The 20,961-nt window shown below is 43.3% G+C and overlaps 1 protein-coding gene across 3 annotated transcripts in view; it reads right to left on the bottom strand.

Annotated features, from left to right (window-relative positions):
* The window catches only part of RFX3 (regulatory factor X3), a 254,481-nt gene that overhangs the window by 99,590 nt on the left and 133,930 nt on the right, over positions 1 to 20,961 (bottom strand). For 2 of the 3 annotated variants that reach the window (XM_048850512.2, XM_048850510.2), the window contains exon 2: positions 18,998 to 19,122. In XM_048850512.2, coding sequence (XP_048706469.1) covers positions 18,998 to 19,114 — 117 coding nt within the window. In that variant the 5' untranslated portion in view covers positions 19,115 to 19,122. Of the gene's footprint in view, positions 1 to 18,997; positions 19,126 to 20,961 lie in introns of those variants that run through there. The other variant, XM_048850513.2, reaches the window with a different exon arrangement.

Below are 20,961 nucleotides of genomic sequence, written 5' to 3' on the forward strand. Positions count from 1 at the left end.
TCAAGGGCAGGGAGGCCACTGGGTAAAGGAAGTGGAGCGAGGACTCAGATCCTTTTGCTAGCCCACTTCACCGGGGTAATGCAGAAGCCAGGAAAGTTCCCCACAAGAGCGGGACTATTCCCCCGCTTACATATGCTTCAGAAACCATCCACTAATACTTTGGAGCCATCCAATTTTGCTTGTGTCTTTGATATTCCTTTAAGAAGGATGATAGAGAACTTGCTGGCTGAACAATACCCCTTGTATCAGGATAGCATGGGATATTTTCAGGGGTGAAAGTAGGCCGGTACGGTGTACTGGTAAGAAGTGACTGCCGGTACCGGCCCGTACATTAAATTAAAGCGCTTTAAGGACCCTCCATGACAGCACTTTAATGTCGCTGCCCCTTTTGCCCCCGCCCCGTTGGTGGCCCTGCTGGTAGGCACCCTACCAGCAGGGCCGTTGATGGGGGGAGGGGAGGGGAAAGGAGCAGTGATATTAAAGCGCTGCTGTGGCCATTCTTCCCCCAATTCCCTGTCAACCTCCCAGTCCTGACTTTTTTGAGAGATGGGGGGCATAAGTGTCTTGGGACAATTCTACCCCACAGCAGACTTTAAAAAAAAAAAAAAAAGATAGGTAGAAGTGTTCTGGCTTCTTAGCCTGGCTTTCCAGGAACAGATGTTTATTTTCTCATAGATGAAAAGGGTGGTGGGGTGGAAGGAAAGCTGACAGGAAAGACATTGCTGTTTCCTATCCTGCCTCATTAATGCAGGGTAGAGTAGATGCCTTCCAACCCCCATCTACTATGCTGAATCCTGGGCAGGCTTCCCCCTCCTCCATAATGCATTCAGTTTGGCTGCCTACACCACCTCTCCTGGCTGCCATGAGGGTATCCTATATTTCTATTGGTGACAATGGGAGTTTTGTCTGACTCAGGAGCCCTGAATAGGACATTTAAAAGAGTCATGTTTATTTTGGCTCCGTGCAAAGAAAGGATATATAATATCTGAGAAAATGACAGATACTAATTTGCTATGTGCTCAATATAAAGGACAGTTTAACACAAATACAGCTCCAGGAAAAGGGCTGTCAGTTTCACCTTTTTATTTAACTATCTCCCTCTCCTTCAGAGAAATAGTATTTCTTCAGCAAAATGTATTCTACGTTTTTCCAAGGACAGCTATCACTACACTATAGAAACAAACACTGAGCAACACAAGCATGAGCTGTCATTTAAGAATGATGTAAATACTAAAGAAATGTAGGAAGAGAATAGTTTGCTAGACAAATGAAATACTGTAATCAGTTTTAATTTAAAAAACCCTAATCTAAAACAGTATCATTCACTTCAAAAGAACAATTATTTATATCACCATAAATGTAAATATACAGAAGTTTGTTTACTCAAACATAGCACACATGCAATGTATTACTTTATTTTCTAATAAAATTCAAAGATGCATTAGTTTTATTAGAAAATAGCAATTCTCTTTAAAAATCACCGTATCATATACATACTTAATGAAGCAAATATAGATTCACTGATGTATCTTTAGTCTAATTGCCACAAAGTGAATATTCTGATTAATTTGTATATATCCAGGATTTCTGAAAATTGTTTCCATTTATCAACACAGAAAAAAAATCCTTGTATATTTGAATTTATATTTGAAATAAAACTATGTGCAGCAAACTCTCAGTAAAGAGCATCTAGGATAACTCCATGGGGTACATCATCTCCCTGTGTCTGTGCATAGAGGGATATCTGTGTTCATGGATATGCCCATGACAGCCCACACTGTTAACCTCCATCTTTTCCCTCCTGTAGCCAGTACTGCCAACGCCAGACCTTCAAAATTAATAAGACCACCCTGTGAGCTGATGTGCTGGTGCAACAGAACTCCGTTTGGTCAGATGGAGTGTTCCACTGAGTTTGCTTGATCTGGCAGGGTGGTCAGTCAGCTCCTCTTGCTTGAGTCTCTATGACATTCCCATTCTGGGCTATGAAGGGTGCTAGTTTCAGTCCCACTGGGGTGTGTGGATTTTCCTCTTATACTTGGCAAAGTCAGCTGGTCCTGGTAGTCAGAGGATCTGGAAACACCTTCAGTTTTTAAGTCTCTGAGTGGCCTGTAGGGGAACTCAAATTTCTGTAGGCTTCTCCAGCCTGTAGATCTGATTATGCCTTCTCTCGGTAATGTCTCTGGTCAGCTACTCAGCAGCTTGCTGGCATGAGTTTCCTTCTCCAGCCTGCTTGCTCCTGTGGCAGCCACCCTGCCCCTCTGCTTCTCAGCTCTTTTATTCTCCCAGATGTTGTGAGGCTGCCAATCAGTACTGGCCGGTAGTTCCTCCCCTTAACCATTTGTTTGCCAGGCCAACATGGGGCCTATATACCCCATGACACACACACCTCCAAAAATCACAAGAATAGCTTAAAATCATGAGATATTTAAAATTACATTTCTTTTTGCCTGTCTTCTAATTATTTTCATCTTTAGGAAGAAGATGCCAGCTCCCAAAGTGCGTGAGGTCAAATTTCAACCTTAGCCCCGCTCTCGCTCTCTCTCACACACAGGCCTCTTGATTCACTGTTCAGAGAGGACTCCACTTACCCTCTCAATTCATAGTATGCGGGAAGTGGCTGTTCTATCCCTCCTATCTATACTGGATATGAGCTGCCCCACTTAGACTCTTTGTCCATGATCCTTCACAGTCTCCTGTCCACATTTACGTTCACATTTTGACTCCTCCTCCTCTGCTCACATATCCACATCATTTCTAAATTGTGCCACTTCTTTCTCAACAGCTCCAGAATCTGTTCTTTTCTGTTTCCCAACACTGCAAAATCTCTTATTCGTGTTGTCTTTACATCCTGTCTGAATTACTGCAACTTCCCAGGCTCTGGCCTCCCGAACACACACATTGCCTCCCTTCAGTCTACACAAAATGCTGCCACTAAATGCAACTTCCTTGCCAATCAAGTGAATCATGTAACTCCCCTTTTTTAATTCCTCCATTGGCTTCCCATATGATAGCATATCAAATTTAAACTTCCTGCTGTCACCTTCAAAACTCGACATAACTCTATCTCTCATTGGTTATACTCCCTTGTCAAGGTTTGTATTGCCTATGTCCTGGGGGCTCTGTCGCAGCTCCCACCTATGTCTGGTTATTTGTCACATTTCACACAATCTCCTCTGTACCTTCTTTCACACAACCCCTATGTTTGGTATGACCTCCCTGGGTTAATTTGCAAAGCCCTGTTTGTATGTCCGATGGATTGAAATATGAAAATACACATTCTGGAGATCAAGAGCAGTGTACCAGTCTTTCAGGTGTGGGGTCGGGATGATTATTGCTAAATTCCATTCTGAACTTGCCCCTTTTGATGTAAATGGTCAGTGCCCTGAGATCGAGGATAGGCTAAAGTCCTTCCTTTTAGTTGGGGATAAGGAAATACTTCAAGTAAAATCTTTTCCTTTTCAGGTGGTGTGGTTCCTCCACTATTGCACTGAGAGCGAGAAGTGATTGTACTCCCTGTTCTAACCTGCTGTTGTGAAAGGGGCTCCTGAATAGGGATGGGGAAGAAGACAGAGGGTGGAACAGGGAGTGACATTGAACTGTATAACCCACTACACAAACTCTTGTTTCTTTGGTCTGTTTTTGTAATCCATAAGTGGTGGAAGTCAGACAGTCCATCCTCAACAGGAGGAGATAGGTTAGAAATATCCGAAGTAACGGGTAAACTGCTTCCAGGCATTGAGTCAATTTTGTTGCCTGGAAAATGAGGGAAGCAGAGGCAATAATATGTCTGTTGATGATGGTCTTCTTCCAGAGAATTTTTGCAGCTCCCTGAGAAGCTGTGTGAACCTGGACTGATGACACACAGGCTGCTTTTGGTACATCTGAAGTCCAAAGTGTTTGCATTTTGGGTTGGTGTGTATACTCTCAACGAGCATTGCCCTAGAACAGGGGTCGGCAACATTTGACAAGTGGCGTGCCAAGTCTTCAGTAATTTAAGGTTTGACGTGCCAATAATACATTTTACATTTACAGGAGCCAGTGGATGGAACCCCAGACAGGCAGCGGACGGAGCGGGGCCAGCGGTCGGGACCCCAGCTGGCAGAAGCCAGCGGCCAGAACCCCAGACCGGCAGTGGGCTGAGCCGCTCAGCCCACTGCCGGCCTGGGGTCCCAGCCGCTGGCCCCGCTCAGCCCACTGCCTGTCTGGGGTTCTGATCATCCAGGCAGGCAGCGGGCTGAGTGGGGCCAGCGGACGGGACCCCGGCTGGCAGCAGAGTGCGGCCAAAAATCGGCATACCAACGCCTGCCCTAGATGGTCATGGAATAAATTACAACCCTCAATGGGCAACTCCTCAGTAGTCATTTGTAATTCTCTAGGGATATCACAGAAGGAGAAGAACCAAGAGGATCTGTGCATTAGTATAGCTGTTCCCATTGATTTACATGCCGTATCAACTGCTTACAGAGCAGTTTTCAATTATGTTTTCACTTCCAGCTGCCCTTTAAGATGGACCTGAACTCCTCTTTAGAGTTAATAAATAAATTTTTGCATTGTATTACAATTTATGAAATCATACTTGGCTAATACCTCTCAGTAATTAGAAATCCACATCTGCAGCCTAGAGATGGAATAACATTTTCTGCCAAAAAGGTCTAATCTTATAGGTTCCTTATGCTTAGAGTAGATCCTAGCTGAGTCTGGCAAGATCTCATTTGCAGCTGTAGCTACAAGAGATCCCAGTACTGAGTAAGTATAAGGTTACAAAGAGCCAGTGGATAGTACCCGGTAATGTCTGTCTGCACATTTCAAAGTGCAACCCAGTGAAGCTGGTATCTGCCACAATATTTTAGCAGAATCTAAAAGAGAGGTACATCCTAGTACCAAGTGTGCAAGATGTCCAATAATCTATGTGGCCTGTCCTGAACTTCAACCATCAGGATTCCGAATGTCAAGGCTACTCTCCTCATTAACTCCTGAAAAACCTTGTAATCATCAGGAGTAGATGTTTAAGTTTCGGGAACCACTGCTTCATCTCGGGATGAAGACACTGCGCAGGGATGGACAGTTCTGTCTCCTGCAAGTCTCATCCAGAGGAGAAACGTCCTGAGATGGTTCTGGCTGTTGTGGGGGATATAACTCCATTCTCAGTTGTTCAGGAGACAGAGATCTGAGTCTTGTACAGGTAGTTGAGACAGGTCTTCAATGCTGAGAATATCCCCAAGGCATCCAGAAATTCCAGGTATACTAGAATGTATAAGATGCCAAAGGCCAAGGAAGTGGGTACCAATGGCCAGGGTGCCTTTATGAGCTCCTTCCATAATAATAAATAAATAATAATAATAGGAGCCTCTCTTAGATGCTTTCCAGAAAGCCCAGACAACTAGGATCTTGTAGAATGCTCTCCACTGTCCCCCAAAGCTTATGAGGTAAATGAATACCTCCTCACTGAATGGCTGTGCTGTTCCCACTGGTGTAATGGGAATTTGTATGGGATATACTTTAGGTAGTACTAGATAGTACTAGACCTAGAACTAAAGGTGGTGCCCACGGGAATAGTTTTGTGGAAGCAAGAAGCAGAGAGTCTGGTACTGATGAAATGATAAGTTCTCTGGTAGCAAGATATGGTCTTGGTGCCAAAACAGTTTAAGATGGAAGCAATACAAAGGGAACAGGCATGATAGCAGGTGGGGCCACAATATATAATCTTGACAGCATTAGGATACACCAGTCATCAGTACCAGTGTTGCCAGTACCAGGGTAGTCAGTGCTGGAGGATTGGTCATAGGATCCCAAAATGGCCGATATGGCACTGAGTAAAATATGAGATAAGTCCAAGTCCAAATCAGCCCAAGCAGGAACTTGATGGGTGCTCAAGGCCCCCCCCCCTTTTTTTTTAAGTTTAGAAGCACTGTTTACATCAAAAAGCCTCAACGTTTTCTGAGGCCTAGATACCACACTTGGAGAGCGTGATCTGTGCCTCTTCTCCTTCCTATTACCTCTGTCTCCTGATAACTTTCTCAAGGCAGAAGACTTGATGGCTAGTTCAATGGTCTTAGAAGATAAAGAGGCAGGAGCAGTCCTGGAAGACCATTCAACCTTTTCAGCCTCCAGAGTTGAAAGGCCAGAGTCCAAACGTGGACATATCGACTGCTCAAAGAAATTCCGTGAGGTGAGATTCTCTAGCTCTGAGGTATCCTTGAGAATGGTCTCCAAATGTCACACCAGTAAAGGAGAAACATTCTGTCTGGCCTTCATTCAGCAGCATGACTGCTTCTCAAGACAGGTGATGTTTGAATCACATGGATTTGTGGTCAGTTTTGGTGCACAGACTGCTAGCAAGTACCTCCCATAAAGAAAAAAACAAAAATAAGGTCCTGAATGGAATTTTAAACAGACACTATCAAAAAACCTAAACCAAACCTCTTACCGCTAACTAAAAACTATCTATTTACACTAATATTACAAGACAATGGGTAGTATGCCAAAAGAAGTGATAAGCTCTGCCTCTTAACCATGGGCAGCAAGAAGCAACTGGAGTTGGTTGGTGCAGCCCCACCTTTTATGCCCGTAGCTGCAGGCACAAGGGCGGGCAGGGCACATGTGCCACTCCAACAGTACCACTGACTAAAAAAGACTCTGGCAACAGTGCAATATGTATATGGACAATCACGCAAAGAAGAAAGGTTACTTACTTGTACAGTAACTAGTGTTTTGTCCCTGTGGGTACTCCATTTTAGATGTGTGCGTGTCCATATTGTGCTGGCTCTCAGGATACCCAAGGCTATGAGTCACCTTGTTACCCCCCTGCCTCCAGCATGAGGAAGACTTGCTTGTGTTTAACTGGGCATCAGTTCCCTGATATCACCAGACTGTTAGCTACCCAAGCTCTATCCTCTGAGCTATGTTAGCCCTGCCTTTGCCTGCTAGGTTAACAACAGGTGTACTCCAGTCATTAAGCCCTTTCAAAGCATTCCTCTGTAGTATCCAGCCCCTTCTCCACAGGACACTCTAAAAAATTCCAGGTCTGCTGTCCCCAGGGGAAGAGTGTACACACCAACTTGTATGATTCAGTTTGTACTATCAGGTCCTTGTTTAATACCACTGCACTGAGAGAAAGTAAGTGATAATAATGGAAACAAAAGGGTTATATATAAAACAAAATCATAATATGCTTTCTTGACACTAAACTTAACAGGCTAACCTCCTGTCTAAAGAAGTTTATCTCACCCCTAATGTCTTCTTCAGCCTTTTCAAACAAGGCTGGCTGAGATCACATTTTCATGAATGTAAATGGATTCCCATTTACTTCCTAGGTACAGCATGACAGGGTGTCTTCTCTGTTCTACAAATATGGAATAGTAAACCTCTGAAATGTATCTCCAGGTAAGGTTCTCTTCCTCTGCCATGTGCTCTTCCTTGTTGACTTCAGAGCTCTCCATTGATTTCAGATGTAAATGTGCCTCCATTGTGTTAGCTTACAATGCTAAATCTACATGCTGACAGAGAGGCAAATAAACATCTTTTGTCTGACAAGTTTCAGAGGAACAGCCCTGTTAGTCTGTATTCGCAAAAAGAAAAGGAGTACTTGTGGCACCTTAGAGACTAACCAATTTATTTGAGCATGAGCTTTCGTGAGCTACAGCTCACTTCATCAGATGTTTACCGTGGAAACTGCAGCAGACTTTATATACACACAGAGAATATGAAACAATACCTCCTCCCACCCCACTGTCCTGCTGGTAATAGCTTATCTAAAGTGATCAACAGGTGGGCCATTTCCAGCACAAATCCAGGTTTTCTCACCCTCCACCCCCCCACACAAATTCACTCTCCTGCTGGTGCTAGCCCATCCAAAGTGACAACTCTTTACATAGTCAAGTCAGGCTATTTCCTGCATAGATCCAGGTTTTCTCACATCCCCCCCACCCCCATACACACACAAACTCACTCTCCTGCTGGTAATAGCTCATCTAAACTGACCACTCTCCAAGTTTAAATCCAAGTTAAACCAGAACATCGGGGGGGGGGAGGTGGTAGGAAAAAACAAGAGGAAACAGGCTACCTTGCATAATGACTTAGCCACTCCCAGTCTCTATTTAAGCCTAAATTAATAGTATCCAATTTGCAAATGAATTCCAATTCAGCAGTTTCTCGCTGGAGTCTGGATTTGAAGTTTTTTTGTTTTAAGATAGCGACCTTCATGTCTGTGATTGCGTGACCAGAGAGATTGAAGTGTTCTCCGACTGGTTTATGAATGTTAGAATTCTTGACATCTGATTTGTGTCCATTTATTCTTTTACGTAGAGACTGTCCAGTTTGACCAATGTACATGGCAGAGGGGCATTGCTGGCACATGATGGCATATATCACATTGGTGGATGTGCAGGTGAACGAGCCTCTGATAGTGTGGCTGATGTTATTAGGCCCTGTGATGGTGTCCCCTGAATAGATATGTGGGCACAATTGGCAACGGGCTTTGTTGCAAGGATAAGTTCCTGGGTTAGTGGTTCTGTTGTGTGGTATGTGGTTGTTGGTGAGTATTTGCTTCAGATTGCGGGGCTGTCTGTAGGCAAGGACTGGCCTGTCTCCCAAGACTTGTGAGAGTGTTGGGTCATCCTTTAGGATAGGTTGTAGATCCTTAATAATGCGTTGGAGGGGTTTTAGTTGGGGGCTGAAGGTGACCGCTAGTGGCGTTCTGTTATTTTCTTTGTTAGGCCTGTCCTGTAGTAGGTAACTTCTGGGAACTCTTCTGGCTCTATCAATCTGTTTCTTTACTTCTGCAGGTGGGTATTGTAGTTGTAAGAAAGCTTGACAGAGATCTTGTAGGTGTTTGTCTCTGTCTGAGGGGTTGGAGCAAATGCGGTTGTATCGCAGAGCTTGGCTGTAGACGATGGATCGTGTGGTGTGGTCAGGGTGAAAGCTGGAGGCATGCAGGTAGGAATAGCGGTCAGTAGGTTTCCGGTATAGGGTGGTGTTTATGTGGCCATTGTTTATTAGCACTGTAGTGTCCAGGAAGTGGATCTCTTGTGTGGACTGGACCAGGCTGAGGTTGGTGGTGGGATGGAAATTGTTGAAATCATGGTGGAATTCCTCAAGGGCTTCTTTTCCATGGGTCCAGATGATGAAGATGTCATCAATATAGCGCAAGTAGAGTAGGGGCTTTAGGGGACGAGAGCTGAGGAAGCGTTGTTCTAAATCAGCCATAAAAATGTTGGCATACTGTGGGGCCATGCGGGTACCCATAGCAGTGCCGCTGATCTGAAGGTATACATTGTCCCCAAATGTGAAATAGTTATGGGTAAGGACAAAGTCACAAAGTTCAGCCACCAGGTTAGCTGTGACATTATCGGGGATAGTGTTCTTGACGGCTTGTAGTCCATCTTTGTGTGGAATGTTGGTGTAGAGGGCTTCTACATCCATAGTAGCCAGGATGGTGTTATCAGGAAGATCACCGATGGATTGAAGTTTCCTCAGGAAGTCAGTGGTGTCTCGAAGGTAGCTGGGAGTGCTGGTAGCGTAGGGCCTGAGGAGGGAGTCTACATAGCCAGACAATCCTGCTGTCAGGGTGCCAATGCCTGAGATGATGGGGCGCCCAGGATTTCCAGGTTTATGGATCTTGGGTAGTAGATAGAATATCCCAGGTCGGGGTTCCAGGGGTGTGTCTGTGCGGATTTGATCTTGTGCTTTTTCAGGAAGTTTCTTGAGCAAATGCTGTAGTTGCTTTTGGTAACTCTCAGTGGGATCAGAGGGTAATGGCTTGTAGAAACTCGTGTTGGAGAGCTGCCGAGCAGCCTCTTGTTCATATTCCGACCTATTCATGATGACAACAGCACCTCCTTTGTCAGCCTTTTTGATTATGATGTCAGAGTTGTTTCTGAGGCTGTGGATGGCATTGCGTTCCGCATGGCTGAGGTTATGGGGCAACAGACAGACATCATCTTCCTTTCCAAATGCAAACAGATGGACATCGTACCAAAAGGACTGAAGGTCAAAAATCCATTACAATCTACATACCACACAGACTATGCTGACAGCTTGTGCCTCACGCTCTCAAAGAAACTGCGGAATCACCTGATCAAGATCCTCTACAGCAAACAGGGAAAGATTAAGAATGAGCTCTCAAAAATGGATACTCTCATAAAGAACCAACGTTCCACACAAACTTCCTCGTGGCTGGATTTTACTAAAACTAGACAAGCCATTTACAACGCACACTTTGCTTCTCTACAAAAGAAAAAAGACACTAAACTTTCTAAACTACTACATGCTACAAGGGGCCACAGCAATGGTTCCCTCACCCCACCTAGCAATATTGTTAACCTATCCAACTATACTCTCAGCCCAGCAGAAGCAGCTGTTCTATCTCGGGGCCTCTCCTTCTGCCCCTCCACCCCCACGAACATGATACAGTTCTGTGGTGACCTAGAATCCTATTTTCGACGTCTCCGTCTCAAGGAATATTTCCAAAATACCTCTGAACAACATACTAATCCACAGAGGTCTCCCTGCCAACACTACAGAAAGAGGGATTCTAGATGGACTCCTCCTGAAGGTCGAAACAGCAGACTGGACTTCTACATAGAGTGCTTCCGCCGACGTGCACGGGCTGAAATTGTGGAAAAGCAGCATCACTTGCCCCATAACCTCAGCCATGCAGAACGCAATGCCATCCACAGCCTCAGAAACAACTCTGACATCATAATCAAAAAGGCTGACAAAGGAGGTGCTGTTGTCATCATGAATAGGTCGGAATATGAACAAGAGGCTGCTCGGCAGCTCTCCAACACGAGTTTCTACAAGCCATTACCCTCTGATCCCACTGAGAGTTACCAAAAGCAACTACAGCATTTGCTCAAGAAACTTCCTGAAAAAGCACAAGATCAAATCCGCACAGACACACCCCTGGAACCCCGACCTGGGATATTCTATCTACTACCCAAGATCCATAAACCTGGAAATCCTGGGCGCCCCATCATCTCAGGCATTGGCACCCTGACAGCAGGATTGTCTGGCTATGTAGACTCCCTCCTCAGGCCCTACGCTACCAGCACTCCCAGCTACCTTCGAGACACCACTGACTTCCTGAGGAAACTTCAATCCATCGGTGATCTTCCTGATAACACCATCCTGGCTACTATGGATGTAGAAGCCCTCTACACCAACATTCCACACAAAGATGGACTACAAGCCGTCAAGAACACTATCCCCGATAATGTCACAGCTAACCTGGTGGCTGAACTTTGTGACTTTGTCCTTACCCATAACTATTTCACATTTGGGGACAATGTATACCTTCAGATCAGCGGCACTGCTATGGGTACCCGCATGGCCCCACAGTATGCCAACATTTTTATGGCTGATTTAGAACAACGCTTCCTCAGCTCTCGTCCCCTAAAGCCCCTACTCTACTTGCGCTATATTGATGACATCTTCATCATCTGGACCCATGGAAAAGAAGCCCTTGAGGAATTCCACCATGATTTCAACAATTTCCATCCCACCACCAACCTCAGCCTGGTCCAGTCCACACAAGAGATCCACTTCCTGGACACTACAGTGCTAATAAACAATGGCCACATAAACACCACCCTATACCGGAAACCTACTGACCGCTATTCCTACCTGCATGCCTCCAGCTTTCACCCTGACCACACCACACGATCCATCGTCTACAGCCAAGCTCTGCGATACAACCGCATTTGCTCCAACCCCTCAGACAGAGACAAACACCTACAAGATCTCTGTCAAGCTTTCTTACAACTACAATACCCACCTGCAGAAGTAAAGAAACAGATTGATAGAGCCAGAAGAGTTCCCAGAAGTTACCTACTACAGGACAGGCCTAACAAAGAAAATAACAGAACGCCACTAGCGGTCACCTTCAGCCCCCAACTAAAACCCCTCCAACGCATTATTAAGGATCTACAACCTATCCTAAAGGATGACCCAACACTCTCACAAGTCTTGGGAGACAGGCCAGTCCTTGCCTACAGACAGCCCCGCAATCTGAAGCAAATACTCACCAACAACCACATACCACACAACAGAACCACTAACCCAGGAACTTATCCTTGCAACAAAGCCCGTTGCCAATTGTGCCCACATATCTATTCAGGGGACACCATCACAGGGCCTAATAACATCAGCCACACTATCAGAGGCTCGTTCACCTGCACATCCACCAATGTGATATATGCCATCATGTGCCAGCAATGCCCCTCTGCCATGTACATTGGTCAAACTGGACAGTCTCTACGTAAAAGAATAAATGGACACAAATCAGATGTCAAGAATTATAACATTCATAAACCAGTCGGAGAACACTTCAATCTCTCTGGTCACGCAATCACAGACATGAAGGTCGCTATCTTAAAACAAAAAAACTTCAAATCCAGACTCCAGCGAGAAACTGCTGAATTGGAATTCATTTGCAAATTGGATACTATTAATTTAGGCTTAAATAGAGACTGGGAGTGGCTAAGTCATTATGCAAGGTAGCCTGTTTCCTCTTGTTTTTTCCTACCCCCCCCCCCCCCGATGTTCTGGTTTAACTTGGATTTAAACTTGGAGAGTGGTCAGTTTAGATGAGCTATTACCAGCAGGAGAGTGAGTTTGTGTGTGTATGGGGGTGGGGGGGATGTGAGAAAACCTGGATCTATGCAGGAAATAGCCTGACTTGACTATGTAAAGAGTTGTCACTTTGGATGGGCTAGCACCAGCAGGAGAGTGAATTTGTGTGGGGGGGTGGAGGGTGAGAAAACCTGGATTTGTGCTGGAAATGGCCCACCTGTTGATCACTTTAGATAAGCTATTACCAGCAGGACAGTGGGGTGGGAGGAGGTATTGTTTCATATTCTCTGTGTGTATATAAAGTCTGCTGCAGTTTCCACGGTAAACATCTGATGAAGTGAGCTGTAGCTCACGAAAGCTCATGCTCAAATAAATTGGTTAGTCTCTAAGGTGCCACAAGTACTCCTTTTCTTTTTGTCTGACAAGAAACCTATTTCTCAACTTCTGCTGCGATACAGAATCTAAGATCATATTTTCAGTATACATACACATAATTCCTTATATAGTATCTGTACCTATATTTCAGAAGGATATTAATGACCAGTGTGACTCTGGCTTTCATTTAAGACCGCACATGACATTCTTTGATGAGACAGAATGTACATACCAGAATCAGGATGTTCTTACAACCCCCTTGCCAGTTGACAGAGAGTTTGATGGATCACTACTCCTCCGATCACAGGTTTTTGTTAGCAGGGGAAGGAGGGTAAGTAATAGAGCACTCATAGTGACAAAACATCTTGAAGGCCCAGCTACTGTACAAGTAAGTAACCTCCCCTTCTCCTTCAAGTAAGTGTCCCTATGTGCGCTCCACTTCAGGTGACTCCCAAGCAGTACCCACATTAAGGGGGCAGGTGCTGAGGAATCCTGCCTAATATATATTGGAGTACAGTCATCCAAAAGGCTGCATCAGAGCTGCAAATATACACCATGGGGTACTGCTGGGAAAAGGTATGAACAGATGAGTAGGTGACAGATTTATAGATGTCTTTGATGGGGACATTCTTGCCAAAAGCAACTGAGGTGGACAGTGCTCTAGTGAAATGGGCTGTCACCCTAGAGGGAGGATGCACTCTTGAGAGTTTGCTACAGGCCAAAATGCATCCCAAAGCCCATTTTGATAGTCTTTGGATAGAAATAAAGTTCCACTAATTTTGTCTGTGAAAGATACAAAGAGCCTAGGAGAAACTCTGAAGGGTTTAGTTCTCTCTAGGTAGAATGCTAGTGCCCTCCTGGATTGTCTCTGGGCAGAAACAGTGGTTCTATTCATTAAGTCTGTGAAGGACACAAAAAGCATGTTCTTTCTAGGCAGAAAACTAGTGCCCTCTTAACATCCAGGATGTGTACACTGGTTTCTTTCCTACAGTTGTGCAGTTGAGAGTAGAAGATGAGTTACTGAATGTCCTGGTGAGTGTGGAAGTCCGAGGAGATCTTGGGGAGAAAAAGCAGATGAGGACTCAAGGACTTTTTGTAGAATAGATACCAGTTTGTTTAGATAATATTTGTCAGGCATAGATGGTTCTGAGCCCATCCTGAAGGCATCGGGAATGTAATCTGGTGTAAAGTGTCATGAATGTGCAGTCTGCCATGTGATCCAACAGCTGCACACAAGTTCTCACTGTTCGAGGACTTAACTGAAGCTGGGAGATGAGGTTGGACATTGTGACAAATCTGTCTGACAGTACGTGTGTTCTGGTGGTCTAGGAGTTCAGGGTGGCCCCAATGAACTTGATACATTGGGTAGGTATCAAAGTGGACTTTTCTCTGTTGAATGTTAGCCCCAGTGTGTTGAAAAGAGGTAGAGCCTTTCCAACTGCTGATTGTACCTCGTTGTTCGAGGAGTCAGTAATCTAGTAGGCAAAGACGATCACTCCTAACTATTCAGCTGGACAGCCACTAATGACAGAGCCTTCATGAAGACTCTTGGGGCAGTAGAGAGCTTAAATAGAAGTATCTATTATTGATAATGTTTGTGACTGACTGTGAACCACAGGAAGCAATTGTGAGCTGGATGCATTGCTACATGAAAACACACATCCTGGAGGTTAAGGGCCACAAAGTAATCCCCTGGATCTAGAGGTGGTATAATTGCTGCTAAGGTCATCATCTGGAACCTCTGAGTCTGGATAAATATTTTCAATGTTCTGAGATCCAAGATCTGTCTCCATCCCACCTTCTTCTTGGGCACCAGAAAGTATTTAGAGTAGAGTCTTTTTCCCATGTTGGAAGACGGGATTTCACTTCTTATATTAGGAACCTTCATGAGATGGGTCCCTGAGGAGGGGCAGTGAGGGTGGGTGGAGAGGAGGCATAGCCTGATGTGACAACTTCTACCACCCACCAGTTCAAAGGGATTCATTCCCATGAGTGCATGAAATGGGAAAGATGGTCCCCATAAGGCAGGAAATGGGAAGTAGAAAGGTGGTGGAGTGCAAGATCCAGATAATGAAGTGACTTGTGGCTCTCAACCAATATATCAAAATGGTGGTTTGATGCAGGCTGGTAGCTGGGCAACCACAGAGGTGGAACCTAGATCTTTTCTTGGGTGGTTCTATGGCCCTTTATATATTTGAAACTGCCACAGATGAGAGAGGCTAATGAGGCCTTGGCAACGAGTTGTCCTTCAGTGATGAGTGCCTGGAACCGGTCTCTTTGTTATTGTGGACGATATTCAATAAAATGAGTGAAATTTATTATAGTTTGTGTAATTATATTGAGCAATTACATCTTGGTAATTTGCTACCCTAAATTGTAATAAGGCTGAGGAATAATTTTTATGACTGAAAAGGTCCAGCCGCTTATACTCTTTATCATGTGGACCTGGAATCATGCTGTTTGTTTCATAAATAGTACCAACCACCGATCAGTTCAAGATAGTCAAATAGGTATTCTGTGCCACTGGAGTGAATATTTCTTGTCCTTTCTTTTCCAAGTGGGTGGGACAGAAGCAGGTATTTAACATACTGTTCTCGATGGCTCTAGCAAGGCATCATTTATTGACAAGGCCATCCTGCCCTAGGAGGTGGAATGAAGGATTTACATCATGCTATGCTGCGACTCCTGCACCTCTTCCAGAGGGATTTGCAGAGACTCAAATATTCTTTACATGAAATCTTGGAAAAGTTTGAAGTCGTCTGCATAGGAATGTGGAGGAGGTATTACAGCTTCATCAAGTGAGGAAGAGGACTTATTAGTGGGTGGTGTTGCCTTTCTATCAGCCCACAGTTCTTGGTTTCTCCTGACAAGGGTAGAGATGAGGGGGGTCCTGAGGAACAAGTCCCTCTCACTCCTGGTGGTCATTCCTGAGAGAGTGTGCTCTTATAATACTGGTCTCCATATGCAGCCCAGGAGCTGCAGAAGGGACACTGAGGCAGGGCATAGGGGAAGAGCAATGAACCCCAAAAGAGGTTATAGCAAGGAGGCTGTTGAGGAACTCGCATGTGTCTGGTTCCTGCTGACCCTCTTTTCAAAACAGACTTCTGGGGAGGGGGTCTGAATGGGAAGATGATAGATTCCTGAATGGACATATCCAAGTCAGCAAAGGAGTCTTTGAAGGGGAGCTCATTTAGTTGGTACCAGAGGAGATCATGGGTCCACAAGGTTTCCTTCAGTACCCATCAGTAGGGGGAAAATAAGGCTCCTTGAATAGTAGGAGGTCGCTTAGAAACAGGAATCTGCTCAGTACCAGGAAGGCAGGACATAGGAGAGCTGAGTCCATCACAGTTGAAGCCATTGGTACCAAAGATGGCACAGGGGCATGAATAGAATGCCTTGTGTATTTGTACCCTAGTCGAGTGGCAGGAAGCAGGGGAGCTGGTGCCAGTACTGATCTCTTTGAGGTGATGGAGCCCTTATGCATTACTGGTTCAGTGCCACATATTACCATTAGTACCAGGTGAAGCTGCACGCCAAGAGACTTTTCAGAGCAGGGAGCACTAAAGGTCTTCTTAGTCAGTGCAGGAAGCTCAGTACAGGAGGGTCTTGGAGCCTCAACTATACCCATACCAGAATTCAATGTCTCCTTGCTAACAGATTTCTGAGGCAATTTATCCCTTTTCTTCAAGGCCTCTCTATCAGGAGGCTTAGGTCTCATCTTTTTTGAGGGCTCTGAGCTACTATCTGGAGATACCCCATGGTTCTTGCCCCCTAGAGTGGAGTGATGGAAATTGAAGGGGTGTGCTAGACTAGTCAAAGCTGCTGAACAGGCCCCAAGTTGGAGGAGGGTCTCATAGAATGCTCCATGAGCAGCAGCTTAAGTCTGTCCTCCTTCAGTATCCTGGATTTGCTTCCAAATCCAATGCAGATCTTGCACCTTGATGGGATATTTATCTCCCCCAGATATTGGAGACAGCTAGAATGAATGTTGTTGAGGGGTAAATACCTTCTAGGGGTCAGGCAGCATTTAAGACCAAGGGTTTGGGGCATAATCAGCAAGGAAAGAGAGACACCTCAAACAAAGGAAAAGGCTCTAAGTGAGGTGGGAGGCCTGACCTTGAAAAATGAGGGGACCCTCTGAAAAAAAAAAAAACGCACAAAAAAGTGTGCAAGTAAGTTCAAAAGTAAAATAAATTTAATAAAAAATGTCATAAAAATTAAGGAATTAGGCAAGGACAGCTGGCTAAGACAAGAGGTACACTAGTGCATGGACACTCCAGGGTTCCCTTTCAGGCAGTGGGCAGCTGAGAAAGAACTGGAGTAGCAGTGGGTCTGACCTGCCCTCAGATCAGAGCAGGAGGGTGTACAGAGCACAGCTAGCACAGACCATGTAGATACCACTACCAAAAATCTCTCATCCAAGGTGCACATGCACACCTAAAGTGAAGCACCCATAGGAATAATTACAAAAAGAAGAACTAAGGTTGATAGTGGCCTTACGTATTGCTACATGGCTGCAAAAAATAGACCAATGTGATTTTCAGATGCCTGCATACACTAAGGCATCGCACCAGAGCAGGCAGATAAGAGTCCACTGCAACCACATCTAGATTATTGTGTTCTGTTCTGGATACCACATTAATAGAAAAAAAATTGGAATAAGTATAAGAAAGCTACACAATTGATCTACACAACTGATGATAGAGCTAGAGGGATTATTTTATGAGGAAAAATTAAAAGAACCAAATACATACTATAGATTGGCTAAGCAATAACTACGAGGAGGAAGGAGACAGAAAAACATAACTATCCACAAATAATGAAAGATCTAAACACTAAGATCCCAACTCAGCAAAACCACTTTGAGACGTTCTTAACTTTAAAGCACATGCTTAAGACCATCCCTATTTAACAAAGCATGTAAGTACACACTGACATCCTACCAACTTCAATAGGACTTAACTATGTGCTTAAGTGCTTTGCTGAATAGAGATGATTTTAAGCATATGCCTAAAGTTAATTATGTGCCTAAGTAGTTTTGCTGAATTAATACCCTAGAACGGAACAGAATTATTCCATGTTATACATAGAAATATAAGCAGAAGTAATAGCATGAAATTAGAAGAGAGAAAGTTTGGTCTTACTATCAAGAAAAATTGATCAACAATGAAAAGTAAGAGGCAAGTCAACAATGTCACCTGGGATTTTAAAACTAAATTTGACAAAATACTAGAAACTGTTTACTCCTGGGAACAAGACTGCATTGGCAAGAAATCAGACTGCATGATCTAAAAGGTCCTTTCCATTTCTAATGTCTATGATTCTATAATTATTTAAAGCCAGTTCTCAGTGCAAGATAACATCACTGTCATCCACAATCCCCAAAACGCTCATGATTAAATACTGATTTATTTACATGTATGAGAAAAAAAACCCTTGAACACTATTTTAAATATAAGGCACAACTCTTGCACCCAATTACCTATTCCCCCAAATCAGTTCAATTTACACTGTAGATCTTGCACAGATTCAGCTGCTGAAATGAATTCTAGGGTGGGGCTTTCAAGTCAAGGGTGTCATCAGTGTTTAGCATACAACTTTAGAGGTGCAAAGTAATACTCGTTTTGCATTTATTTTAGACTGATTCAAGGGGGCAAAACAAAAAGGGAAAAGAATCTGGCCATTAATATTAGGAATATTTTCCTTATTAACCTTTCAAATAAATTAATTTGAATATTTAATTGTTTTACATTAATGTTAAATTATGATGTTACATTACTATATTATCTATTATTACTACCACATATTTATATATATATGGTGGTTATACACCTCTGATAAATGTCTTGATGATCTTATTCAAGGAATAAATCCTAGAAGCAGTGTGTCTTTTTATGTAGCTCTTTTGGTTTTAGCAAAATAAAATGGATAAAAACAGAAAGAAGAGTTCATTTAGCAGACCTATACAAAATCAGTCCTTCATTATATTTGAGGAAAGGCACAACTGTGACTTGACTTTTCATGTTTTTTTCCTAGACTAACAGCCACCTACCTGCTGCTGTACCGGTACTTGCTGTACTACCTGTGTGGGCACTGCTGCCTGGCCAGCCACAGATGTCTGTAAAGTCACTGTTGAACCTGTGTCCGACACAGTCTCTGATGTCTGCATCGTGGTCTCTGAATAAAATTAAAATGTAAAATCCAGTTTACCACATGAACTTTTTTGCTTGTTGTCACTTATCTTTATGTAAATCTTAAAAGAGTAACATTTGCCCAAATTCTAATCTGGGGATTAGCCAAAAGATTTTCCCCCCTACCATCACATGGCTCTGTGCACATTTCTTCCCCCAGCCCCTCGGCTGCTATATCCTAAAATATAAGAAAATATGTATGTAGCATTACACAGGTTATTGCTCTATTTACTTATGGCTGCTGCACAGAAAGAAAACGGAGAACAGAATACTTCAAGCTTTAGATGCTAACAATAAGTAATTTTTCCTAGTTTACCTACCAGCCTGCTTTATAACAGTGTATGCTAGTTCAGTAGCAAGGTGCTTTTGAACCTATTTATTGCTGTGAAGTAAAGAACTTTTAGAGAAATTAACCTGATTCTTCTCCACTTGTCATGGGATAAATTAGCTTCAACTCCATGAAAGTCCTTGGAAGTTACGTCACGGTAAAACTCATTTGAGAGGACAATCAAACCCTATATCTTTGCATCGTAGTTAAATCTGGACACTTGAAGCTATCTATACAGCGAACAATATAATTAGTCTTAGAAACTGCACTTATAAGTATTTCACTTTTATTGAGCCAGCACTAAACACGCCTTCTTATAAAGTCTCCAATAACCACTGTATTGAACTGAATACTTCAAAGCACAATTCATACTGACTGTCCTTAATTCTAGAGAACTATAAGTCATTTCTACAAAAGGCATTTTTAAATTATGGTGTATCCCATATACTCAGTTTTCAGAAAGTACTGACACAGAATGAGCAAAGTATATTGAAAAAGTTCAATGAGTAAAATATGTAATACCAGAAATACTTTTTTCTTTACTTTTTTCTTTCTGAAGAGTCACCATGTGGAAGGCATTTTTTCTCCATAAGAATGCAGGCTCAAACATTCATATATGTAAATATTTAGGGGCATCTTCTGCTCTCACCTAAGCCCCAAATATCTCTATTATTTAATAATCTTAATGAACAGAGATGTATCTGACTTATTTGTAGTCTACAATTGAGGCAGGAAATCAATTATGAAAGAACAAATCTGGAGACTTAGAAATGAGTCTGTCCTTAGTCTGTAGCTGATTCAGGTAATTTCTTAAAGCCAGCTATTTCTTGCTTCAGATAATTTACAGTATAAACAGTCTATAGGCAAATGCAAAATGATACATCTAGGAACAAGAAATGCAGGACATACCTCCCAAATGGAGGTCTCTATCCAGGAAAGTATTGACTCCAATAAAGAATTTATGGGTCAGAGTGGACAAGCAACTCAACATGAGCAGTACTGTAGAAAAAAGAGCTAATGTGATCCTTGGATGTGTAAACAGGGGAGTAGTAGGTAGCAATAGGAAGTGATTTTACTTCTGCAGATAGCATCAGTGAGACCAATACTGAAATACTGCATACAGTTCTAGTGTCCACATTTTAAAAAGGATTTTGAAAAATTTGAGAGATTGCAGAAAAAAGCTACAGAAATGATTCAGGGGCTGAAGGAATTGCTTTACAGCGCGAGACTTAAGAGCTCAATCTGTTTAGCTGATCAGAAAGAAGACTGAGAGATGACTTCATTAGAGCATACAGGTACCTTCACGGGGAGAAAATACCAGATACTAAAGGGCTCTTTAATCTAGTGGATAAAGCCATAACAAGAACCAACGGCTAAAAGCCGAAGCTAGAAAAATTCAGATTAAAAATAAGGCACTTTTTTAAAAAAAAAATTTTTAATAGTGAGTGGGATTAACCACTGGAACAAACTACCAAGGAAAGTGGCGGATTCTCCATG

Source organism: Caretta caretta, chromosome 5 (assembly GCF_965140235.1).
Source record: "Caretta caretta isolate rCarCar2 chromosome 5, rCarCar1.hap1, whole genome shotgun sequence".
Taxonomy (NCBI): domain Eukaryota; kingdom Metazoa; phylum Chordata; order Testudines; family Cheloniidae; genus Caretta; species Caretta caretta.